General features: G+C 42.8%; 1 protein-coding gene across 2 annotated transcripts in view; it reads left to right on the top strand.

Moving 5' to 3' along the window:
- HECW1 (HECT, C2 and WW domain containing E3 ubiquitin protein ligase 1) overlaps window positions 1-14,988 on the top strand; it is a 323,530-nt gene that overhangs the window by 194,287 nt on the left and 114,255 nt on the right. Inside the window, exons 1-3 of one of the 2 annotated variants that reach the window (XM_032484277.1) lie at window positions 2,794-3,086; window positions 8,198-8,273; window positions 11,881-12,050. In XM_032484277.1, the coding sequence (XP_032340168.1) occupies window positions 3,042-3,086; window positions 8,198-8,273; window positions 11,881-12,050 (291 nt within the window). In that variant the 5' untranslated portion in view covers window positions 2,794-3,041. Of the gene's footprint in view, window positions 1-2,793; window positions 3,087-8,197; window positions 8,274-11,880; window positions 12,051-14,988 lie in introns of those variants that run through there. The other variant, XM_032484276.1, reaches the window with a different exon arrangement.

A 14,988-nucleotide genomic window follows, 5' to 3' on the forward strand; every position in this document is an offset into this window, starting at 1 on the left:
GGTTTTGATTAAACTAAAGCAGGGCAACAGTGAGACAGCTGTATTTTGGTTTGCACATCAGACGGACTCATTCTTCTAAAAGAGAAGAGAAGGGAAGTCACAGCCACAAAGGCATCCTCTCTTAGAGAATTTACCCAGGCCCTGCCCACAGTCACACCTCTCTAAGAGGCACCCCTGAAGTTCGGGCCCCATCCTGGCCCCACATTAAGAAATTTGCTCAGTTTTGGGGGAGAGAGTCAAAGAGTCAAAGCTCACTCTAAACGGTCATGTGGGGGTCTTGGGCCTGAGACGTGGTTTCCTGATAACGTTTCCCCATCAGCTTCATTTCAGCTTCTCAAAGTTTTGGAGGCTAGAAGTCCAAGATCAAGGTATCTGCGGGGTTGATTTCTCGTGAGGCCTCTCTCCTTGGCTCGCAGACCACTGTCTTCACACTGGGTCCGAAAAATGGCCTTTTCTCTGTGCACTTGCATCCCTGATGTCTCTTCCTTTTATAAAGGACACCAGTCCTGTTGGATTAGAGCCCAAGCTTAAAGACCTCATTTACCCTTAATTACCTCTCCAAAGGCCCCGTTGGGAGTTAGGCCTTCGACGTATGATTTTGAGGGGGAAGGAGGAGGGGCAGGGTTCAATCCAAAAGAGACCCATTGTCTCCTTGAGTTGGCTCGATGCAGTCTACCCCAGATGTCTGCTGCGCATTCCCTGCGCTCCAGGAAAAATCACCCTTCCATCCATCAACTGTTACTATATACACATCCACACACACACACATCCACACACATACATATCCACACACACATCCACACAGACATACATCCACACACGTCCACACACATACACACACACACATCCACACACACACACACATCCACAAACACATACACACATACACATATGCACACATACAGACTCATACACACATACACATGCATACACACATACACATAAACACACACATATACACATACACACATACACACATACACATAAACACACACATATACACATACACACACGTACACGCATACACACACACATACACATACACACGCATACACATACATAAACACACATATACACATACACACATATACACATACACACATACACACATACACACATACACATACACACACAACACACAAACATACACACAAACACACAGATACACACATAAACACACATATACACATGCATACACACATACACACAGACACACAAACATACACACAAACACACACACATACACACAGACACATACATATACACGCATACACACATATACACACACATACACACACAAACACACACACATATACACATACACCGAGAAGGATTTGATTCTAATTTTCTAATCTGAGGGGACCCTTTAATGAAACAACACTGGAGAAGCCCCTGATCTTTAGACAGCTCTTTTAAGAGCCAGTCCTGTTTCCCTCATCATGTACATATAAATATAAACATACACAGACCTATATTTACACATATATGTATATATACCTGAAATTTTATTTTATTTTTGACATGAACTTAGTCATTTCTACACAATCCAACAAAGCAAATATATACTCACCCTTTACTCTGCTTATTTAACCATGAAACATTAGAGGTTTTTAAAATTAAAATGAGGGCCAAAGTAAGTATATAGGATGTCATCATTTTTAACATCTAAAAATACAGAAATAGTATGTGCTCCTTGGAAATACTTATAAGCAAAGAGGAAAATATCGCTTGTAATCCCAGCCCTCAAAGAGCCTCGGGGCCCCGCAGAAAGGATTACCTCTGGCCTTGGAGCCAGCGTTGGGAACAAAGTCCACAAGTGTCCTGGCGAGAGGGGTGGCCAGCCGGCATCTGGGCTCCAGGGCCCCTCAGGGCCACCCGCACAGTGGCTTTTACACAGAAAGTGGCCAATAAATGGCTGTCAGGTTGACAACAGTCTAGCTGAAAACATACTGGTTTTTAAATCCTAAACAGACTTTCTAGAGAAACACTTTTTATTAACATTTTACGGAAGGATAAGAAATCTCAAATTATAAAGATGCTGCTTTCCAATTTGCACCTTTCACCTCCATTGTTCAACTCCGTGGTCACATGCTGGGGAAAGAAAAAAAACATTCCTTCAGGGAAAGGGTCTAAGAGACAGTAAGTTCTCACTTCCCAAAGACCTCACGGAGCTGGCGTGATAAATTCACTCCTTTCTGACCTGTGAGCGGCGTGAATGAAGGCACTCCTGGGAAGGCAGTGCATCCAGCGTCTGGTAGGCAGAGATGCCCGGCACTGGCAGGGGGGCCCGGTCCCCCCGCCCCCCCCCCCACCTCGGGCACAGGTGGGGATGCCGGCCGGAAAGAAGGGGGACGGGCTGCCCCTCCCTGGCCCACCACATTTCAGACCTAATTAACATCCGTAGTTATCCTGTACAGCGAACTGGCATCAGGGTTTTCGCCTTTCTTGGTCTACGAGGCAAGTCAAGTTCAGGTTGATTAACAAGCGAATTAACTCCGATCGCTTCATTTCTTTGGTTCAGAGGGCACAACAGGCAAGACCGAGCCGGGGCACAAAGCCCTCAAATGCGCTTACTCAAGAGTTTGTCGCCCTCCCTGCACCTCTCAATAATTAATCTCAGGTCTGGTAGATCATTAGGTCCCGCTTCCTTCAACCACCTGAACGGGGCCCCAGATTTAAGGTGCTGTGGCTGCCTGAGGAGCCAGGACCCCCGCTTGTAGATCGGGGTCTTCTCCCAGGCTGTTTCTTTAAGGAGTCCCCAAAACACAGAAGGAAATCCGTGCATTCTAATGCATAGAGATGCAGGTTTTTTCCTCTCCTTTGGAGTTTTCCCTATATTGTTCTTAACAAAGGGGGCAGAAGCCCATAAATTACTGAAGCTCTCAGGCGTATGCCAGGGCGTAAAGGTCCCTGTGTGTGCTCAGCCGTCGGTGGGAAGTCAGACTTGACAGGCAGTCCTAGGATCTGGGCAGAGTCTGAACCTTGGGGTGATGGACAGTTTCCCTGCCCGCGGGCTTGACTGCAACTAACTTTTATGAGAAATGGCTGCTCCGTCAGAACCCAAAGAGGACCGCTTTTCAGAGGAGGTCAGTCGAATTTTAGCATTCATGCGTCAGCGCATGGGCACACGCACCCAAACAGATGCATTTGGACGTAGTCACTAACAGGTTGTTTTAAAGAATTCCCTGAGTTTCACTGGAGCCTCTAATTTTATTAGCCAAGTATATACGTGTGTAATATTTTCAGATGAAAAAAAAAATCTTGCTTGCTGACAAATGTCAACATTACCCTGAGATTCTTTTTCTTAATCTAGCTATTTGAATTCTTTTTCTTTCTAGACCCTTTCTAGCAATTTCTAAGTCTCTTGAATTGCCTTTTTTTATTTTTTAAGAATTTAAAGAGCCAATCAGAGGTGATTTTGCCTTCTGTGTGTGTGTGGTGACTGCTGGGGAGGAGAGAGGGGAAATTTCAAGGAGGAGGTTTATTCAAGAGCGGCAGAATCTACTTTTCAGAGTTACTGCTATAAGTAACTGGGACAATCACGTGGTTTATGGCCAGATCACCTGCCTTGGGAAGATTCTGCATTGTTCCCTCAGATATCCCAAATATGCATTGTTGAAATACTTTGAACTGATAAGAGTATGGACAAACTCTATTCCAGGTGTAGGACGTGGGGGTAATTATTGCTTATGGGTGAGTGTGAGTGTGTGTGTGTGTGTGTGTGTGTGTGTGTATACACACATATGCACACACCTTGTTGGACTGCTGGGAGTAGAATAGTTAAGATCACACTAAAGTCAGAACTGGATTCAAATCCCTGTTTATGTGCATTTAAAGGGAGAAAAGGCACCCTTTCAGGCCAGTAGGATACCCAACCCCAACAATGATATGGTCATTTTTTTTTTTTTGCCTTATTCCTTTATATACTTGGTTCCCACTCTAAAAATCCTTTCTTGAATAATGCAAGGAGAGAATGGAGTAAAGTAAGGAATAATACCATTTCTCATAATTTTTCTTCTTACTTGAGTCTAAAATTGGATAACGTTTTTCATGTTTATTTGGCAAGCATTTGCTGCCAAATATTACAGAAAATACCACCAACTGCCCTGTATTTCCCAGACAGTAAACAGGGATGCCAAAAAAAAAAAAAATGAGTTTACATTCCTGACCATCAGGGTTATCCTGTAGAATTAAGGTCCAGAAGTGGGAGTTATAGGTCCTGAGTCCTATTCTCTGCACATCTAATCCCACACATGAACATGGACAGAAATCAGTGACCACCGTTCTTATTATCCAGAATTATACTATAATATGTGGCTAAGAGATCATTCTGTTACGATTTTTGAAGGCTTCTGTATTCATATAAAAGGGGTAAGCTATCCGAGCCTTTGGCTTCTCAGTTCCTAAGGCCAACCTACCTCAGCGGTCAACTGCAGTCATTCTACTCTGCATCTTCCCGACACCAGTAACTGCATCTCTTCCAAATTCTCAGGTCCAAGTGCAACACTCTTGAACCATCATCTCCCAGCTTTGCAGCTCACTTCTCCACCCCCAGTCTGTTGATCCTAACCACACGATCACCCCCATGTTTCACCTCCCTCCTTAGCTGAGATTCCGCCATGTCTCACTCCCCCGTTTATCTCTCCATCACTGGAAAAATCCAACTGGGGTTAAACCCAGGTCTATCTACTCTTACTTGGCAGCAGGAGAGTCTTCATGACCAGAAATCTCAAGGGATCTCTCACGCTCCCCAGAAGCACTCACCTTTTCCCCGTTTAGAGAAGACTATTTCATATTTTCTTCTTTTTCCTCAAACCTACAACACTCGTCCCCTCTCCATATGACCTGCCTTCCTTCACTGAGAAAATGGAGGCAACCAGAACCCAACCAACTTGCCTTCCCACTCCCCACTTCCCACTTCCCATTGGCCTGCCTACACATGGATCCCCTGGCTGTGCCGCCGTCACATCCACACTGTCTCACGTCCAACTCTCCATTGATGCGCAGGACCCTGTCCCATCTTGCCTTTTAAGAAACTCTGATCCAGAGATTAGATCTGTCTGCTGCATAGTTAATTCTCCTGTCCTCTGGAACTTTCTCCCCTCATCACATACTATTTCTGCTCAAAACTGGCTTCATTTCATACAACGTTCTTTCCATAGCCTTCAAGTCCTGCATGGCCTGCCCCTTCCTACTCCCGCCTCCAGCTTTTCCACTTACTTCCAGCCGTTCTGCTTGTCTTTCTGAGCCTTGGACGCAGCAAGCTGGTCTTGGTGTTTTATGCTTGGAGCGTTCCCCCCAGATGTTGAAGTGGCTTACTCCCTGTCTTCATTTAAGATTTTGCTCACTGTCACCTCCTCCGAGGGGCCTCCATAACCACCAACCTAGTCTCTGCACACCTCCAGTCACCCTCGTGCTCCATCATGCTTTGTTTTTTGTTGTTGTTGTTGTTGTTGTTGTTGTTGTTCATGATGGTCATGATGTGATTCCCTTGTGTTTGCTCCCCTATTAAGGTATAGTTTCTAAGGTCAGGGATGCGCCTGCCTGTCCTACCCAGGGTGGTTTCCCAGGACCAGCTAGAACCATACCAGGCACTTTGGCAGGCCCTCCGTAAAACGTTTGTGCCCAGTGGGCACGAGTGCAGACCTCGGCTCAGCCACTTAACTTGGTGGCCTTTAACTTCTCTGAGGCTCAATTTCTGAACCTACAATGATATGGATGAGTGAGAAAAATAGGACCCACTTCACAGGACTGTTGAAAGGCTGTCTGAGGATGCGGTGGGATGATGCCAGAGAATGCTCTCAGCATTTGCCCACCATGTAGTGAGGATACAGTAAGGGTCTCACGAGCTGGTCCCATAAACTGTCTCTCTGTGGGTCTGCTCCAGCTCACTGGTTGCAAGATACATGGATTTCAGTATCAGAGCTATACAGAGAAGCCAAATACATACTTGGACAATATACAGAAAGGTTGACAGTACCAAAAATAGAGTTACTGCCTATAAACAAGGGTTTAATTCCTTCATTCAAGATGTTTTCTTTAAAGAATTCACTGCCCCTAGAATAGTATCTGTGAGGTGGATGGATGGCTGGGAGGATGGATGGCTGGGGAGCAGTTTGAAATGATGGCTGAGCTGTGGGTTATAGTTTAACAAATATTTGTAAGAGAATAACTAGATCAGAAGTACTTCTAGTGCCCACGCTAGTCGTGTCACTTACAGACCTTGTCCTTGAAAATCACAACCTTGGAAAGGAAGGGGGTGGTTTTGAGGTGCTTTGATGCTGACCAGTATTTAATGAAAGAGGAAAAACTCTCCCGCCCTGTGGAGAGGAGGGGAAGTGCCCACTCATCGCATGGCCTGGCTAGTTGTAGGGAGCAGGTGCCGAGCACCTAGCCGGTCAGCTCATCCATGGACCTTAGCGGGCTCTTTTTAGGATCTCTCAGAAGATGAGCCTCCCTGTGTCATGTCACTGGACAACAGACACTGCACTAGAGACAGACACATGTTTTTGCCCAGAACTTAAGTATATTTAAAACAAGTGTAAACATGAGAATCCATCTTACAAATCCTAAAGCAAGTCAATGACGGGGAGATGTTTGTATGAAAGCAAAATCATTTCATAGGCATCTTTTCAGGAACGCCTTTCATTTGATGAGAAGTAAATACTGTCCCCATCACACTGCACACTCCGGTGGATGAACGATGGCCCGCACCCCTCCCTGGGCGGCCCCTCACGGTGCCCGTCTGTTCAGTCGGAGGGAGTGGGTGGCTGCAAAGAGCTCAGTGCGAAATACAGTCTTTGGCTTGCACTGAACAGACTGTCTGACCCAGATGGAGAGACAGCTGACGCACTTCCTATGCTCTACATTAAAGGTTTTTAAAGGTAGGATTAAAGCAGTTTTTTTTCCCCCTCCAACCTCATAGGCTTAGACAGAAAGACTTAACTCTTGTCACTCCTCCATCCTTAGCTGGACTTACTGGTGGTAAAAGCCAGATCTGAAGGACAGTGACTTTGAGGCATCTCATAATCTGTAAGAAAGGGACTGTAACAAAGGGGAAAGGGTGGGAGGGATAAATTAGGAGTTTGGGATTAACAGATACACAGTACTATGTATAAAATGGATTAACAACAAGGACCTACTGGAATAGGAAACTATGTTCAATTTCTTGCAATAAGTATAATGGAAAAGAATCTGAAAAATATATGTATGTATGTGTATGTATAACTGAATTGCTTTGCTGAAACTAACATTGTAAATCAACTACCCTTCAATAAAAAATTAAATTTAAAAAAGAGATTCTAAATTCAGAGAGAACGCAAAGAAAGAGATCGGCCAAAGGGACTCTGTCTTTTACTCAACACCCTCTTCCGATCACCAGGTTCCATCCACATACCACCTAGTGGTACAAGCCTCCCCTCTCCTCTCTGTCCCCCTACCGTACTGTCAAGACCCTCATTACAGTTTGCCTGGACACTGCAGCTGTCTCCAAATTAGTCCTCCGCCTCTATCTTGTGTTTTCTAATTTCATGGTTCTCAGCCTGGGGTGCACCCTGGACTCACCTGGGGAGCATTAAGGATGGATGCCAGTCCCACCCCCAGAGAGTCTGCCTCCCCTGGTCTGGACAGCCCCTTTGCCCCACAGAAAGTGCATTGTGACCTCCAGGCTGCCTCTGAACCAGTCTTCAGAGCACAATCTAAGTAAGCATTTTGCTCTCCTCTCCAGAGCACCTCTGGTCATCCTCAACGAGTATGTATTACTTTTTAAATAAATTTTATCTTTTCAATAAAATGCTGTTTACTAAAAAATAAAGCCAAACCTTCAATGGCTCTCTCTTGCCTACGGGGTAGAGTTCAAATTCCTCAGTATATGCCACAAGCAACAAACAAACAAACAAAAACATAAATAAATGAAAATAAGTAGTTTTAAAGGGCCTCTAATATTACAGTAATTATGTTTGTTGATTTCCATTTCCCCGAAAAGCACCCCTCACCCCCACTAGCATTTCCCATTCTATTACTGGGAAAGGCATTAGGTTGCTAACAGCTTGTTTTAATCAATAGTAGCCTAATGAAATCACAACACTGCTGGGTATTCTGCAAGTAGAGAAATTACTGTGATTAAGCATGCTTGTGTCGGAGTGTTATCTAGTTCAATGCTTGTTTTATTTGTCTCTTCTTTTCCTTCTTCTTACAGATCTTTAAAAGCATTGGCTCTGATGAGGCCGTGCAAGGGCAAGGAAGTCGGAGACTGATCAGTTTTTCTCTCTCAGGTATGTTTCGTTCACCTGAAGGTCTTGTAGAGAGAATGAGAATGTCAGTCAACAGTCAGGAGACTTCTTCATCTTGACTCAACTTCTCTGTGCTCAATTTCTCCATTTGTAAAATGAATATTGAATTAGATGCTCCATTCTCACAAAGATATTGGGTGATTCAATAAGAAATAGATGCATTCCTGAGGTGATACGAGATGATGAGAAGCAAAGTTACTATTCTACTTTTCCTCTATTGCCAACTAGCAGTAATTGAGGGTTTATAAAGTGGAGGTAAGGGAAAGCCTGGGGATAGAAGCAGCTAGCGGACCCTTTGTCTAAATAAAATCTCACATGAAGCCCAATTGGTAAAATGGATAAAAACTGAGCTGCTCAAAAAAAGTGAATTTATGGAAAGACCAGTGAAATCCAAATAAAGCCTGCAACTTAGTTAATAATATTTAGGTAATAGTTAAGACTAATTTAATGTTTTAGTTTTCATAACATATCATAGTTCTGTAATATGTTAACAATGGGGAAACTGGGTAAAGGGTATTGTATCATCTCTGCAACTCTTCTGTAAATGTAAAATAATTTCAAATTTTTAAAATATGAAGAAAATCTTAAGTTGCTTTGGCTAAAATGATATACAAGGTTCAGACCCCAATGCATTCAATTTCACCCTAAGTAGTCTTTGTGAAGACACAATGGCAAGTAGCTCTAGGATTCTGTTGAGCACAGTTTGAAAACTATGCTTTAGATTATTGTCAAACCAATGAATGTTTTAGGCCATAAATGTCAGAGATCTGAGATCACAGAAATTAAGTGCATGAGTGTTCTTAGGAGATGGACGGTCAATGGAGGCTTTTCATGTCTAAGTGAGCCCCCTGTAAAGCAAATGTTTGCCTAAAGATCCACTGATAAGTGATAGTAACAAGGTTGTAGATAGATGGTTAATATACAAAAAGTCAGTCACTTTCCTATATACCAGCAATGAACAAATGGAATTTAAATTGAAAACACAATACCATTTACATTAGCATTTCCTAAAATGAAATGCTTAGGTATAACTCTAACAAAATATGTATAAGATATTTATAAGGAAAACTACAAAACTCTGATGAGTTAAATCAAAGAAGAGCTAAATAAATGGAGATATATCCCATGTTCATGGATAGGAAGACTCAATGTTGTAAGGATGTCAGTTCTTCCTAAATTGACCTGTAGAATCAATGCAATCCCAGTCAAAACTCTAGAAAGTCATTTTGTGGATTCTGACAAACTGATTCTAAAATTTATAAGGATAGGCAGTAGACCCCGAATAGCCATCACATTGAAGGAGAAGATCAAAGTTGGAGGACTGACACTACCCGATTTCAAGACTTTCTATAAATCTACAGTAATCGAGACAGTGTGGGACTTGTGGGGAAAAGAAAAAACAGAATAACTAGACCAGTGGAACAGACTAGAGAGCTCAGAAGTAGACCCCCATATAGTCAACTAATCTTTGACAAAGGAGCAAAGGCAACACAATGGATCAAAATAGTGTCTCCCACAAATGGTGCTGGAACAGCTGGACATCTACACACACAAAAAATAAATCTAGACACAGACCTCATACCCTTTACAAAAATTAACCCAAAATGGATCATAGACCTAATTGTAAAACACGAGACTATAAAACTCTTGGTCCTAAGGTAACACAGGAGAAACCCTAGATGACTTTGGGTAGGATGGTGCCCTTTTAGGTACAACACCAAAGACACAATAACATGAAAGAAAAAATGGATATGATGGATTTCATTAAAATAAAAACTTCTACCCTGCAAAGGACAATGTCAAGGGAATGAGAAGACAAGCCACAGACTCAGAGAAAATATTTGCAAAAGACGCATCTGATAAAGGACAGTTAATCCAAAATATATAAAGAGCTCTTAAAACTCCACAACATGAAAACAAACAACCCAGTTGAAAAACGGGCCAAAGATCTTATCAGACAGCTCACCAAAGAAGATATACAGATGGCAAATAATCATATGAGAAGATGCTCCACATCATACTTCATAAGGGAAATGTAAATTAAAACAAACAAGATCCACTATGTACCTATGGAATGATGAAAATCCAAAACACCAAATGCTGGTGAGGAATGTGAAGCAATGAGAACTCTCATTCATTGCTGGGAGGAATCCAAAATGGTAGACACTCTGGAAGATATTTTGGTAATTTCTTTCAAAACTAAACATACTCTTACCACATGACCCTGCAATCACATTCCTTGCAAATTACCCAAATGGGTTGAAAACTGCGGTCCATTCAAAAACCTAACACAGATGTTTATAGCAGTTTTATTTGTGATTGCCAAAACTTGGAAGCAACCAAGACGTCTTTCAGTAGGTGAATGGCTAGATAAACTGTTGTACATTCAGATAATGGAATGTTATTCAACGCTAAAAAGAAATGAGCTATCAAGCCATGAAAAGACATGAAGGAATCTTAAAGCATATTACTCACTGAGAAAAGCCAATCTAAAAAGGTTACATATTGTATGTATCCCAACTATATGACTTTCTGGAAAAGGTAGAACTATGGAGACAGTAAAAAGATCAGTGGTTGTTGAGGATTAGGGGGAGGAGAGATGAATAGTCAGAGCACAGAGGACTTTTAGGGCAGTAAAAAAAAAAAAAAGTACCACACTTTAGGATTTATTCAATGTATTTTTACATTTATTTCCTTCATTTATGTATAATTATGAATAATTTTTGGAAAATACTTCAATAATGGAAAAAATTTAATTTTACCTCTTCTTGTTATAAACACATTTCCAATAAGTATAAAATTATTTCAAATTATCTCAGAACAACCATACACCATTATCACAATTGACTTCTCTCTCTCTCTCTTTCTCACTTTCTCTTCCCACACACACAGCATGAAATTGTACATGACCAGACACTTGCAGTTACATGCAATGGTTCAGTTTTCAAAGCCTTGCCCCCCTGACAGCATGATTTCTCCTCAAAACTCCCCTCATTGATATGCGTTAGCTCCATGGAAGCCTTGTTTTCTTTTTTTCTTCTTTCTACTCTCCGTGCTCTTTGCTCTCTGAACTCTCATCTTTCTCTTTTTTTCTCTCCTTATTCTCTCTCTCCTTACTCAGTGGAGATCACATTTGCTGTGAGACCTCAGCCCTTGTTTTTCTATGTCTCCACTTTGAAGAATTTTTGCCTAGACCCATTGAATTTTCAAAGTTGGATTTCTTCCCTCAGGGTGCACCCAAGTTTCCGGAGGTGACTCTTAGCCACTCACTCCAGTCTGCCTGAGGAATGCCAGAAGTCCAGACCAGTAAGGGACAATGGTCCTTTCTTCAAAAGCATAGTTAACTGCAATGCCCATTGTATTGATTTATTACAGGGATTTCGTACCAAAACAATTTAATACATGTCATGAAATGTTGCATATAGTGAGTTCTGTAGACATATCAGTCCATATTTATAATTAAGTGAAAAATGGTCAAAAGATTTAATTTTTTTCTGTTTCAGATGGACTTTTTCTCCTTGTGTAAGGCCTGATAGAATCTTTAATCTCTCTAAGACACATCCAAATTAAAATATCCTTTATCTTATAGATTTCCAGGCCATGGGGTTGAAGAAAGGGATGTTTTTCAACCCAGACCCTTACCTGAAGATTTCCATTCAGCCTGGGAAGCACAGCATCTTCCCCGCCCTGCCCCACCACGGACAGGAGAGGAGATCCAAGATCATAGGCAACACGGTGAACCCCATCTGGCAGGCTGAGGTGAGTGCCCGGGCTCTGAAAAGAAGCTGAAATGACAAAACAAAACGACTGATTGTGAAGCCCACGTGCTATTCCCTGCCTTCTTGGAGCCCCAAACTCTGCTGCTAAGTTCATGGTCTCTTGGTCCTAGAGAGGAGCCGTGTTCTCTTTGAGTTGCAGATCCTAGGAATCTTGATCGATTTCTCAGGGCAGTACCCAGAAACTGTTCATTGCAGCTACACTCGGTAGCTACATGCATTCAGCCTTCTGTACCTGCAGTTTCTGCATCCAGGGATTCAACCCTCCATGGATGGAAAATATTTGAGAAAAAAAATTCTAGAAAGTTCCAGAAAGCAAAACTTGAACTTGCTGAACACCAGTAACTTTTTCCATAGCATTGTGTTGCATTTTCAACTATTTAGGTAGCATTTACACTGCATTAGATATCATAAGTAATCCAGAGATGATTCACAGCATGCAAGAGGATGAGCATTCATACGCAACACTACGCCATTTTATATAATGCACTTGTGCATCCGTGGATTTGATATTGGGATGGGTACTGGAACCAATCCCCCGTGATACTGGGGGATGACTGTAATAGCCTCTTCGTCTGAGTCTCAGCCTGCACCTGAAGGCAGGACAGCTTCTCTCTGCCTTTGTGTGGAAGGAGGAAGAGACACCTTTTGATCCAAATAGTCTCACGCTCTTCCTGTGCATGAGGTTCTTAAGTGAGAGTGTGAAATGTGCCCATCCGGACAAGTTCCCGAGATTCTGAAACTGTCAGAGTCCTGGGACAGGTAACTAAGGAAGCCCAAGGGGGTTGCATATCGTTTGATTTAAATAGACACGAAGCCTAATGGCTCATGCCATCTCTCTGGTTTGCACGGTGCTAGGCAACCTGCTGGAGTGTGGAATAGTTTGTTTTGGCTGATGAAGGCTCTTCTCTCCCACATGTGTCTCCTCCACCGGCCAGGAGCTAGGAGGTTCCTCAACAAAGCTAATCAGGTCGAGCATCACAGTGACTAAGTTCTGTCCTAAAGAACGTCACAGCCATTGGACATCTAGCTTTGAGGGTACTACCTGCAAACTGCATGCACTGGGGAGCAAGAGACACACGGCATGAGGGTGCATGGTATAATGTAGGGGTTAAAAGCACAGCTTTGCAGCCACACAGACCTTGCTTCACAGTCCAGCTCACAGTACCAGTTGTGGAATGTTGAGGAATCAGTTATCCTCAATCTGAGCCTCAGATTTTCCACATCAGGCTGGTACTGGTGGAAACATGCTATTCCTACCCCAGGCCCTAACTTTAGGCAGAGTTCCTTCCTTTATTCTTCAAAGTAGAGCATCTCTATTATAGAACTTTCAAGCATCCTTGACCAGAAAGTATAGATATTTGGGGCCAAAGCATTTTTTGTTACCTCTTAAATTATACCACCTACTTCTAGGCTCAATTAAGCCTGACCCAGGCTGTACAGAAGAACAACATTAGAGCTTTATTTTTTTTTAAGTAGCCATAAGGGAAATGAAGTTGTACTTGAAATTCCTACTACTTTGGTTATCAACAGGCTCTCAAGCACCCATAGTGCCACGAGCATGGAATAATGAATCTTACATTATTGATTCCTTTAGTGCTGGCTACTCTCACCAATTATTTATGGACTCCTCACTGTGTTCCTGGGCATAATGCAAGGTGCATGAAAGAAAAAAAAAAAAAGCCTCCCTCTTCTGAAGAAGTTTAGAGCAACTTGTGTAAGACATTTAGTTATAAAGGCATTAAAGTCTCAAAGAACACGTGCAAAATCCAGCACCATCAGAATATTGTTTGGTTGAAGAATGTCAACCACAATCCACTTTACATTCTGAAGTTGTTTCTGAACCTTTAGTTGAGATTTATTTTTCTCCAAAAGGACACTGGCAAACACTCACTCTTCCACTGCCTTTGACCTCCTCCATTGTCTCCGGCGTGCTGTGGCTGAGGTTAGCATCCTAAAGTGAGTTTCTCCACGAGTCTCCCTGATGAGGCTCAGACTGGAGATAACTGATTTCTCAAGTTAAACAACAAGTAACTGGCTGAGCCGTGATGTAAACCAAGGTTTGTGTGAATGCCAAGCCGTACTTTCAAAGCCCCTAAGTGAGACCACATTGCCCAGTGCCCAAATGTGGAAGTCCCAGCCCCTGTGCAGAACATTCAAGGTCTTCAGTGACCCGGCATTGCTTACATCGTGTGTCAGTTAGGGATGCATCTGGCTCTGAGCTAGAAGTCTGGCCAACTGTGATGTTTCTCACAAACAAGAAGTCCAGAGGGAGGTGGTCCAGGCCGTGCAGCTACTGAATACAGCCACCAGGAGCCCGAGCTCGCTGGGTCTTCTCATCACACCTTAGCAGCTGGCTCTCATCTTCCCGTCTTAAAGCCTCAAACTCTAGTTCCAGGTAGGAAGAAAGCAGGAAGGTCAAAGAAGCTTTCTCCTTGACAGAGGGATGGCTTATAATTGGAGTCTTATTATTAGACAAAGATTTTAAATAGTTTGTATGTGTTTTTAAACTTAAAAAGCTAGAGGTAAATAATAATAAGATAACTATTTAATCAGAAATTAAATTGCAGTCTCGTCCTGGACAAGGTAAACAGGATCATAAACACAAAGTCCCTTTTATGGAAGAAAAGCGTCCTTCAAAAAGCAAAGCTGACACTGGTGGTGTGTGTGCAAGAAACCCTAACCGGCAGCCCTTCCCCAGGACAACAGTTTTGAAAATAAAAATTTTTGAAGTTCCTTGACCCGGACGACCGTCATCTGAGCAGCAAATGGGTTCCGTTATGGGTTAAACTCTTAAGGCTGCAACACCAGCTTGAGAACACTAGGGGCGCCACTCGAGCGGTACTGCCTCTGGTTCCCAGGTGGCGCCTGAGCTTCATCCTGAACTTGGACTCAGAGGCACGCAGTTTGGTGTCGAGTGG

The sequence above is a fragment of the Camelus ferus genome, chromosome 7 (assembly GCF_009834535.1).
Source record: "Camelus ferus isolate YT-003-E chromosome 7, BCGSAC_Cfer_1.0, whole genome shotgun sequence".
NCBI classification, from domain to species: domain Eukaryota; kingdom Metazoa; phylum Chordata; class Mammalia; order Artiodactyla; family Camelidae; genus Camelus; species Camelus ferus.